Below are 11,862 nucleotides of genomic sequence, written 5' to 3' on the forward strand. Positions count from 1 at the left end.
TATTTGAAACTGAAAATAACTTTGGGGCATATCTATGAGCCGATAATTATAAAAATACATGTATTAAAGAAATCACAAATGTTAAGGACATTTTAGTCCTTTTGTTCTTGTATACAGAAGTCCATGCAACAATAACTAGTGGATGCTGGAAATAGCTATTACGTTTGGTCCACCTATAAAGGGTGCTAATTAGTTCATTAGCTTGTCCTCTCTTTCTAATCCTACCTATAACGTATAAATATAACACTATTGATGTTGAAAATGAGACGATATTGTACATTCATATAACGGCCTAGGATTTCTAGAGAGAAAATTCTCAGCATCTTCTTAGAAAAGATTTTAAGTGGTGGAAATAAGGGGATTCATTAGTTTTGTGAGGATTCCTGACAATCGATGACATAAGTCGTAGTTGTTGTAGATCCGCTTTAGTAAATGAGAAACCCATAAGTCTCTTAATTAACTACTCCTTCCGTTTATGTTTTACTTGTCCATGTTTAACTTGACACACTCCTTAAGAAGCAATAAATAAACTAATAATTTATTATATCACACCCAATTATTATAAGTCATCTATGTTGGGAAATGAATTTGAAATGATTAGTACTCCCTCCGGATAAAAAAAAGAGTCCACTTAGCCTTTTTTTCTTGGATTAAAAAAAAAAAGAGTCCACTTAGTAAATCAAGAAAGAATTAACCTTGTTTTTTCATATTTGCACCTATTATGTGTTATATGATCAAATCCCAATGCCTATTTAATTAGGGATAGTTTAGTCAAATTACCTATTTTTGTCTAGAAGTTAGTATTTTCTTAAGGGGTGTGCAAATGACTAAGTGGACTCCTTTTTTGATCTGGAGGGAGTACTTCATAAGGGTAAAATAGGTATAAAATTAATGGTAAATTGTCTCCTGATTTTTCTAACTTAACAAGTAAAAGTGGACATCTATCTATAGTGTATGGTAGGACAAGTAAAAATAAATCGAGGGAGTAATATTCACAAGATTAAATACTACAGTTAGAAGTGTTCAAAACAGTAGACGTGCTAAAAAAAGGGGCGCTTCAATTTCAACTTTAAGGGCCTGTTTGGAAAGCCACGCAGGTAATTGGAATTGAGTGTAATTGGGTGTAATTACACAGTTTGGCCTGTTTGTTTGACTAGGTAATTACACAGTTAGGTGGGAATTGGGTGTAATTGACAGGGTGTAATTACACTCTCCAATTCTCAAGGGGGGGCTGAGAATTGGGTGTAATTACACCCTGTAATTACAGGGTTACTTTTTAGTCTGTTTATTTTTTTTACTTTAATTCATTTTTATTTTTAATTTATTTTATTTCTATTATTTTAATTTTTTTGATTTTAAATATTTTTTTATTTCTATTATTTTAATTTCTTTTTTATTTTTACTTTTTTATTATTTTTATTTTTTAAAATGTATTTTTATTTTTTAAAATGTATTTTTCTTTTTATATTATTTATTTTTCATTTTCTTTCTTTTCATTCCCAACCTTTACTTCTTGTGATTCCATGTAATTGCTCGTATTTTTTTTATTTTTTTATTTTATTCATTTAGCATAACCGTGTTATTATTCTAATATTTGAAACTACACCTCTTAATATTGGAAAGAATGAGTTATTAACAAACTTGACATATAACAGGTGACGTTATTAAAGTATAATTTCATTGTGAATGGGGTTATAGACTTATATTTTTCCTTTCTTTTGAATTATTTACTTAAGTTACGTTGGAACTTACTTATGTAATGTTGGAATTTGACATAAGAGTATTATGTTGAACTTTTTCTTTTGGATTTTGAATTTAGGTTATATTTTCAATTTTAAGTTATTTGCTTTCACATTGCATGTTGTTTATTTTTCACTTACATTTGATGGATTTTTTGTGTCAAACATCTGAATAATGTTATGGCATTATATTTATTAATATTATTTTTTTGTCAAACATCCAATCCATGACGTTCTCACAAAAAAAGTCTTCTTTTAAGTTTTATAATTAATTAAAATTAAATATTAATTTGAAAAATATATATCAATTATTTTTGTTACAATATTAGTTACAAATATATTTTCAAGAAACAATGTGTTATTAAATAACTAATTTAATATCATTTATAAAGGCAATATTTTTTAAATATTAATTTTAAATTTTTTATAATTAAATTTTATTTTTAAATTAAACTGATTGTGTAATTACACTTGTGCAACCAAACAGCACGCTTGTAATTACACTGTAATTACGTTATGACAAACAAACAGGTCGTTGTAATTACACTACTGTGTAATTACTAGGCTGTGTAATTACTACCCTAGTAATTACACCAATTCCAATTACCAGGTGGCTTTCCAAACAGGCCCTAAGTAATGTTGCAAAGATGAATTAGTCTCAAATGTCAGCCCTTTAATTCATGAAAAATCTAAAATTATACCATCCTCTTGTCAAATCAAATCAAAGAGAAAGAAAAAGGAAGAGGAAGAGAGACAATTATACCAAACAGAAGTTATTACTTGGTTGATTCTTCTTTTAAGTTTTGATGGGCGAAAATAAAGAAAGCTCTACTTTGGAAGCATTTATTGATTGCTACACTAGGCGTGAAAGACAACAACAAACACAATAATAATGAAAAGAAAAGTTACCAAACATGCATATGGGTAGGTTCTGAAGTAAATATAGGTGAATAGAAGTGCATGTTATTTCCTTATCCTAATTCTATTTAATTGCTTTACTTTCGAACAGCAAAGCATTTTAATACAAGCTTATGTCATATTAAATTTGTCAATCAAAACAATTTCTATTAGGATTTCGCAAATCGGAAACTAATCAATAGAAGTCAGCTATCAATTAAGTTATGAAAGAATATGCGTATTTAATCCAAAACCCTGAAATAATAAATTGAGTAACTCAGGATTATTGTAAATCTCAAACATTTTACACAATAGATAAGGGATATGTGGTACATTCCCTAACAATCTTCCACACATGTAACCGATTCTCGGGCATTTTACACGTACTAGAATTGATTTTTTTTTTTAAATCTTCTTTTATAAATTTGTTTGCTCTTCTTTTTTATTACTTTTTTTTTTTGGTTTGTTTTTTACTCTATCTACCTAAGATGTAGGAATGACTTAACATGTTGAGGAATTGCTTGAAGTAGCTCAGGACGAGTTACCTTGGAACAAGTTAGTGGCTCGATATGCTGTCAAAATCTGATTTTGATGTCATGTAAAAATATTTAGACAGCAAATGATGGACATCTCATTTATATATTCTCTAATAATAGAAGCAATAACCTAATACTCTCTCCGGCTCAAATCAGTTGTTATGTTTCGCTTCACAAAAATAATTTGATTAATCTCCGAAGTTAAATTGAATTAGATTGACTCAATATTTTACAATTTAATTTGAATATTCAAAAACTATAAAACTGCATTTTTTTTCATGTAATTTTGATAAAAAATATATTTTAAAATATTGATTAAAATTTACATAATTTGGCTCTTGAGAAACGAAGCATGACAACTGACTTGATATGGAGGGTGCCAAGTTAAGGTGAAGATAACGTTTAAATTTCATAAAGCATAAACTTATGTTCCACTTAAATATTGATGTTCTCGTACTAGTGTGTGTTAGACCAGTGTCGGCTTTACGGTGAAGCTGATAAAGCAAATGCCTTATGCCCCAAAATTTTTAGGGCGCCATTTTTCACATGTTTATAAATTAGTTTTTGAAACAAAATGAGTATTTTAAAGTAAAAAGTATAATTTTTTAATTAAAAAATAAAAGAAAATTTTAAAATAGATGTGAACAATTCGAAGCATATGAAAAATGATTACTAGTGCGATCAAATAACCGATTGGTAAAAACAACAATGGTACATTTCATGCACGAGAAATCGTACTGGTCATATTCCAAATAAGTTTATTTCATGGGATATACGTGCATGAGTTAATTTTATTGAATAGACTTGAGACCTCTCGTTAAAACTTGACTTTAGATCACCAATTTTATTGAGTCGCCCTGTGTTAGATCGTGTATTAAGTTTCTCCTTTTATTAAAAGAAATCGAGCTAAAAACTCACCAAAAGAAAAAAGAAAGAAAATCAAAAAGGGAAAAAGGAACGATAAGGTGGGGACAAATATTATGTCATTAAAAGGAAAACAAACCGATAACGGCTAGGGAGGAATGGTATGCCAATAAAGAAACCTTCAAAATTGGACTGTTCCAACCAACTACCTTTTTTTCAGTCCTCTCTTTCAGTTAATGTAACGCGGAAATCTCCTACTCCCTCTCTTTGTATGCCAAGTTAATAACACCTCTACTTAATTACTATGATCTCATTTACCAGACCTCATTTCCTGGTTGGTACTAACCCCACTTTTTATTTTTTTTATTTTTATCTAAGTCCCTTTATCCAACATTTTCAGTTTTTCACACTTAGATATTAATTTCACATTGAAAAGTCACATTCAACATTTTGAAGAAAGTTTGAATTTTGTTGTTTCTTGGTGTTATAAAAGGTGGGTTGTTCTTTTCTTGGTAGCAGAAGCAAGAACGTTGTAGTTATTTTGGGTATTTATTTGTTTTCTTTTTCTTTGTGGGTTGTTGTTGTTTCTGTTTGTTTCATTGGCAGAGAAAGGCATTGGGCCAAAGAGGGAGAATAAAGGTCAGTGTAGTGATGGAGAGCACGTTGAAGGAAATATCAAATGGTGAGTCAGTGCTTGACATGAAAGATAAATGTGGTGTTGCTGGTGGTGTTGAGGATATGTATGGGGAAGATAGAGCTACTGAAGATCAGACTATTACTCCATGGACTTTTTCTGTTGCTAGGTAAATCTAATCTATTTATTGTTTATTTTAATCCTCAAGCTTTTCCTTCATTTTGCCATGGATTGTGTTAATTATGTAAATTTTAGTTCTCCCATAGATCAAATACAGCCAGAATTTTTAGTTTAAGGGTAATTCTAGACAACAATTGTTTCTGCTTACTGGGTTCTGAGTATATTATTTTTTAACATATTAGATGGACCTTTTTAATGTAAATACAGGGTTTGAGCCAAAGCTAATGGGTTCTGCCGAAGACGTAGCTAGCACTATGGTTCCGCCACTGGATCACAATATAGGGGGATCTAGTATGTAGTTGGAAACTGTGTTATTACCCTCCTCTCCTTTGGATCATCTGAGTAGTTTTCTGTATTGCACGGCTGGAGTTACAAATTAATGAGTAATTGGGTTTGTATATATAAGATTAAAAACTAAAAAAAGGTTAAAATATAGAGTAAAAAATTGTCACTCATTGGAAGGTTGAGTTTTCCGCCCATCGTTACTTTTTTGTTAGTAGGGTGATAGTTTTGTGATTTTTCTGTTAGAAAACATAGTTATATGACTTTGGTGAACAAAAACCCATAGTAATGTGATCATTTATGAAATTTACCCCGTATTACATGGCTGGAGTTATAAATTACTGAGTGTTTGATTTTCACAATAATGGATTTAGTTTGTGTTATCGAACTATCCAATAATTAGTCCTTGATGACAATCATCTTTATTGATTTCAGTGGATATAGTTTGTTACGTGATCCACATTACAACAAAGGGCTTGCCTTCACTGAGACAGAGAGAGATGCTCACTATCTGCGTGGCCTTCTACCTCCCACTGTTTCAAGCCAAGAACTTCAGGTTATTTCATAATCCTTGATATAATCTTGAGTTCCTTTCTTTCTATTTCTGCTCATAATTAGACTTGTAAACCTTTTTCATCAAACATCAGGAAAAGAAAGTGATGCACAATCTCCGCCAGTTTCAAGTTCCCCTGCAAAGATACATGGCCATGATGGATCTTCAGGTAGTTACTTTTTATCTGGTGTCAATGGTAGGCCATGCAGTTCAAAATCTCGCAATTTACGATTGGAACGTCCATTAACATGACTAAATCATATATGGTCCAGAATTTTCTTGGTTTTCTCGTTCTCCTTTTATTTTAATATTTATTTATACTCTTTTTTTTTCCCTCTAGAGAGAATGCTTTTAGCTATCATTTTGACAAATTGAACATATAATATGATCTATCAGTATCTAAGGGAATCCCATCAAAACACTACTTGGCTGTTCTAAGTTATTTCATGATGCGTCAACTCTGTCACCAGACTAATAGGTGATTCTGTGTCTATGGTGCTTAAATTCTGCTAATAACTTATTTTTCCAATGCTCAGGAAAGAAATGAAAGGTTATTTTACAAGCTTCTCATCGATAATGTTGAAGAACTATTGCCCGTTGTTTATACCCCAACAGTTGGTGAGGCTTGCCAGAAATATGGAAGCATTTTCAGGCGTCCTCAGGGTCTCTTTATCAGCTTAAAGGAAAAGTAATTTCCTTTCTTTCTGGTCATCCATGTGGTGGAACTTTTTGCTGTTTGGTTTAATTGTAGATCAGATGCTCTTCTACTCCAAAAATAATGTAAACTTTACTACTGAAACTGTCAGGGGAAAGGTTCTTGAGGTATTGAAAAACTGGCCTGAGAAGAGTATCCAAGTCATTGTTGTTACTGATGGAGAGCGGATATTAGGACTTGGTGATCTTGGCTGTCAGGTAAATCTGCTAAATTCGGCTGGTTTTTGATTTACAGTCTAATAGTGGTGTTATTTGAACAACTGTATAGAACTAACTAGAGACTGTTTCTACTTTACTTGTACACAGTACCAGATGGATAATATAATTGACCAAAAGTTTCAAAATTGTTTCAGGGCATGGGTATTCCGGTTGGAAAACTCTCTCTTTATACTGCTCTTGGGGGTGTTCGTCCCTCAGTAGTAAGCACCAGTCCAACTTTCTTTCCTTGTACACTTGATTATCTTAAACTGATTCTCTCTTGCGCCTTTCTATGCTTTTACTTTGCCTTTAGCACAATGTGCTTATAAGGACTCCAATACGCTAGAACTTAAAAAAAAATATTAGTCTCCAAGTAGCAACTTAATTATTTGAAGTAAAAATCATATTATAGATTATTAAAGTTCTGCTTTGAAACAACTTAAGTCTTTTTTTTTTCTTTCTTTTTCATTATTCTTTAACCGTCATTGATGACACTTATATTAACATATTTTAATTACTTACAGTGACTCATTTGTTTATTTATTCATTCATTATCGCTTGTGATAAATTTTGTGTACGCCACTGATTATTTCAACTTCAACATGAAATAGAGAATTTGAAGTTTGAAAAACTGGTTTTAGGAGTATTTCAAGTGAAATAATGGTTTCCACTTTCTACTCATAAAACTTCAAATTTCATCTTTGTTTTCCCCAAATTTCTCATCATATTAGTTTAATGTTATTATTGCTAGCACTACCAATAATTATTTTTTTCAATATTAAGATTGTTAAGAAATGGACCTTGGACATAACTTGAACCCAAAAGTTAGCTCATGAGGCTCTTGCCCAAGACCATATAAGGAGACAACAACCATTGCCTCCACCAGTATGAGACGCTTAATACCCCTCCCCCCTCTACACCCATAATTGAAGATATGGAGCGTGTACAAAAAAACATGGAGGCCCAGCATTGGATAAACCAAGAATAGGAATAGGTTTGACTTTGGTACCATGTTAAGAAAATGGACCTTGGGCTTAACTCAACCCCAATAAACTGACTCATGAGGTTAGAATTGCCCAAGACATATAAGGTGACAACTACCCATTTCCTCCACCAATGTGAGACACTTAGCAACGATTATTACTACTGTCATACAATCCTTTTATTATAAGAAGAAATCAGTGCGAGGACTGATTCTTTTGACTCCGCTATATCGATTTTCTCTATTCACTGTGTCAGAAATTCACTATTATGTTTTCACCTTCAGTGTCTGCCTATAACCATTGATGTTGGCACGAACAATCAAAAATTACTGGATGACGAGTTCTACATTGGACTCAAGCAGAAAAGAGCTACGGGGCAGGTTCGATGACCTTTATCATTCTTTTACTTTGTGCTGTCAGACAACGGATGATAATAATGCAGTTGTAAAAGTCTGCCTTTTGGGAAGCTGAAATTTCATTCTTGTTTGCTCTTAAAGGAATATGCTGAACTTCTGGAGGAGTTTATGTCTGCAGTTAAGCAGAACTTTGGAGAGAAAGTCCTCATTCAGGTATATCACTAACTAGAAAATATCCCTGTGGAATTCTTCTAACCTCCCCCACGTATCATGTAGCCCCATCTGAATTATCTTTTCAGTTCAGTTCATTTGTGTCCTAAAGTTGCCTGATAATTTTTTCAGTTTGAAGATTTTGCAAACCACAATGCATTTGAGCTTCTTGCAAAGTATCGCACGACACATCTTGTATTCAACGATGATATCCAGGTAGATATTGCTGAAAAGAGCTATCAACTTGAAACTTTTGCCTTCGCTTTGAGTTGATTAATAAATCTCGTACTATTTTTTCTGTCAACTTGAAACTTTTGCCTTCTGCCTTCACTTTGAGTGGATTGATAATCTTTGTACTGGTTTTACAGGGCACCGCATCTGTGGTTCTGGCCGGGCTTATTGCATCTCTAAAACTACTTGGTGGAACACTTGCTGACCACACTTTCTTATTCTTAGGTGCTGGAGAGGTGAGATTTGTCAACTATTGCCCCTCCACATTTTTGGGTTATTTAATTGCTCTTTCAAGAGTTTCATATTATGTACTGTATGTTGGTTTGGACTAGAACAGTAGGCACATTTAGTGCTACTTAAGAGAGTTAGTTTTATGAAATCTTTGCCCTGAAGCGCTTCAGCTTCTAACAGTCCGATGAGATTGACTTTTGGTTTTATTTGAGTTAAAGCAAGGGTTCACTACTTTAATATTGTACTCTCTTACTTATTCATTATAGTTAATTCATACACATTTTAAGTTACGTATTTTATCTTTAAAGTAGAAAATTAATTTGCTAATGGCACACATTAAGGTTCTACCTTTACAATTCTCCATTTTCAGTTGGCCATGATAGTTAGACCTAGGAATTTTTCAGTTGCTTTGGAGATTGATATAATAACTTCCACCATTGACAGAGTTTTTTTCAATTTTCGCAATCTAGAAGCCTTGGCCATCTACTGGCGATGGCCATTATGAAACAAGGCTATTAGTGCTATTAGTCTATCTACTACTCCCTCCGTCCCAATTTATGTGGCACCATTTGACCAAGCACGGAGTTTAAGAAATAAGGAAATACTTTGTTATGTTTACCAAATTACCATTGCTGTAGTGCTTACTTCTGTTGAATTTGCTTCACAATAAGTACATCTTTAAAAGTAAGTGGGACCCAATAAGGGTAAAATATGGATGGTTCCATTAAATAATTTCCAAATAAAGAAAGGCGACATTCATTTTGGGATGGACTAAAAAGGAAATGGTGCCACATAAATTGGGACGGAGGGAGTGAAAGAACTTTTTCTCTGGATTATCTAGACCATGACGATACCTATAATCAAAATCGCTATATACATTGGAGACTTTTTATAATGTCATCAAATGCAGATCAACATAAGAGCACATTGGGTCACAGTATCAGGGATTTTATTTTTAACTCTCTTGTCTTTGTCTTCCTGAAGGCTGGAACTGGTATTGCTGAGCTCATAGCACTTGAGATAACAAAAAAGGTACTAAATTCTTTTCATCTGCTCTTTTTCCTTTTTTTCTTGTTTGGAGCTTCTTCACTAATAGTCAAAATTCGCATTTCAGACTAGTGTTCCAGTAGAAGAGGCTCGAAAGAAGATTTGGCTGGTTGACTCTAAGGTACTGACATCATGATTTGAAATTCCCATCTCAATGTTACACAATAAGACTTTCATTTATGTAATTTACCAGCATCACCTTCTCCAATTAAAACAGTTCTTAATTTATTGCAGGGACTGATCGTAAGTTCTCGTGTGGAGTCCCTTCAGCACTTCAAAAAGCCATGGGCTCATGATCACGAACCTGTTAAGGAACTTATAGATGCCGTGAAGGTGTGAAGTTCGCTTCTTCTTCTTTTTCTGAAGCTTGATGCAACTTAAAAAGATGATGGCAAAAACACATTCCATATGTCAGTTGATTCTCCATTTTTCAGGCAATAAAGCCAACTGTTCTAATAGGAACTTCCGGAGTTGGAAAAACATTTACGAAGGAAGTTGTCGAGGCTATGGCTTCTCTCAATCCGGTTGGTCTCCCTCTCTCTCATACATGCACATGAACAGATACAAACGAAAATATGCATGCATAGATAATGCGACACAAGCTCTATGAATCATAGTCTACCATAAAGTTTCTAACTTTGGCACATATGAACAGAAACCTCTTATTATGGCTTTGTCAAATCCAACATCACAAGCTGAATGTACTGCTGAGGAAGCTTATACATGGAGTAAGGTAAATTCCGTTTGCGAAGTTACATAGTTTAGAGTTCTCCAAAATATGCTACCTCATGCCATTAAGTTCGTATGTACGATTACTGAGCCTGCTGCCTCTTTCGCTTTCTGCCACGTACAGGGTCATGCAATTTTTGCTAGTGGAAGCCCATTTGACCCTTTTGAGTTTGAGGGGCGGACTTTTGTGTCTGGCCAGGTGCTGCTCTTTTAGCAATTGACTGTTTTTGAGTAATAAATTGGATACTCATCTTTCTTTTGCTTTATAGGCCAATAACGCCTACGTATTCCCTGGATTTGGTTTGGGGATTATTATGTCTGGCACAATCCGCGTGCATGATGATATGCTACTAGCAGCCTGTAAGTATATCAAGTTATCAAGAACTTATGTATTCTTCGAGTCTGATTTAGAATTTTATATAACCTCTTTTATCAGTACATTAACATGTACGATAGCTTGATGCTTATTTAATGGGATGCTAGCAAAAAGAGCGAAAAAACTCTTCATGCATGTAATTTGACTCCATTTATTTCTTTCATGAAATAGCGGAAGCTTTGGCAGCTGAGGTGACCGAGGATGACTATTTAAAGGGACGGATCTACCCACCATTCACTAACATCAGAAAAATATCAGCAAATATAGCAGCTGCAGTAGCTGCTAAGGCATATGAACTTGGTGAGTTTTCCAAATTAAAGTGATTTAACGAGTTATTAAACACCAACTTCAACCATGCTGATGATGACTCTTTTAACTTAAATCACCTACTTTTTCAGGTCTGGCAACACGTCTCCCTCGTCCTAGCAATCTCATTAAGTATGCAGAGAGCTGTATGTACACTCCAGTCTATCGCACCTATCGCTAAACTGGGAATATTGGCTGACATTTAATCCCATTTCGGGTTACATTAGGAGCTTTGAGTTTTAGGTTCATTCTTAGTTTTAGATGAAATACTTTGTATGCTACTGCCAATACCTAGTATAGTCATTCATGTTTGTTATTCTTAACAGTGAGAAGGACGAGACTTCCCATTGTTCTTACTCTTATTTTTCACTCTTCGTTGAGAAGAGTAGAACATTTTTGGCTAGTTCATATTAATACAAGCAGAAGTATTTTTTTTTTCCCGGCTCTACTCTTGCAAAACAAGCTTATTATAATTGAATTCATGTTTAAGGCTCATTGCTCTTTTATTTGATAAAGATATGATAATCTACGAAATGGTAAGAAGAAAGATGGCGCGAAGACCATAATTGCCTGTAATTAATTGTTGGATTATAACCTGTTAGGAAAACAGTTAAAATTTGGTTGCAATATGAGTTCTGGGATATTTTAGGATCTAACATTAAGTAAATAATACTATGACTTATCTTACGGTTTAAACTGTTAGATGAGGTGAATGGTGATCACTCAATTCAACAAAATATCTGAGCATATAAAGATTCTAATTTTAATTTTCATTGTTGTTATAAAATAATAAAAT

General features: G+C 33.4%; 1 protein-coding gene across 2 annotated transcripts; it reads left to right on the forward strand.

Moving 5' to 3' along the window:
* Positions 1–4,193: 4,193 nt before the first annotated feature.
* Positions 4,194–11,506, forward strand: LOC132635830 (NADP-dependent malic enzyme-like). Of its 2 annotated transcripts, none has more exons than XM_060352380.1 (20): positions 4,194–4,370; positions 4,643–4,839; positions 5,568–5,688; positions 5,780–5,854; positions 6,222–6,373; positions 6,492–6,597; positions 6,753–6,818; positions 7,865–7,960; positions 8,078–8,149; positions 8,279–8,362; positions 8,515–8,613; positions 9,593–9,640; positions 9,723–9,776; positions 9,890–9,988; positions 10,090–10,179; positions 10,311–10,388; positions 10,509–10,583; positions 10,654–10,744; positions 10,932–11,060; positions 11,159–11,506. In XM_060352380.1, exons 1-20 carry the CDS (start codon positions 4,341–4,343, stop codon positions 11,245–11,247), a joined length of 1,851 nt encoding a protein of 616 aa, XP_060208363.1. In that variant the 5' UTR covers positions 4,194–4,340; the 3' UTR covers positions 11,248–11,506. The 2 variants fall into 2 exon arrangements, with proteins under 2 accessions (XP_060208363.1, XP_060208364.1); XM_060352381.1 differs by lacking the exon at positions 4,194–4,370 and adding an exon at positions 4,377–4,529.
* Positions 11,507–11,862: the final 356 nt, after the last annotated feature.

The sequence above is a fragment of the Lycium barbarum genome, chromosome 4, assembly GCF_019175385.1.
Source record: "Lycium barbarum isolate Lr01 chromosome 4, ASM1917538v2, whole genome shotgun sequence".
NCBI lineage: Eukaryota > Viridiplantae > Streptophyta > Magnoliopsida > Solanales > Solanaceae > Lycium > Lycium barbarum.

Excerpts from the sequence above, each read along its gene's own strand:
- LOC132635830 (XM_060352380.1), top strand. The coding sequence starts at position 4,341 with ATGATCTCATTTACCAGACCTCATTTCCTG. Across the intron at positions 6,374-6,491 it reads TTTATCAGCTTAAAGGAAAA|GGGAAAGGTTCTTGAGGTAT; the intron begins GTAATTTCCTTT and ends TGAAACTGTCAG. Across the intron at positions 9,989-10,089 it reads AACTTATAGATGCCGTGAAG|GCAATAAAGCCAACTGTTCT; the intron begins GTGTGAAGTTCG and ends TCCATTTTTCAG.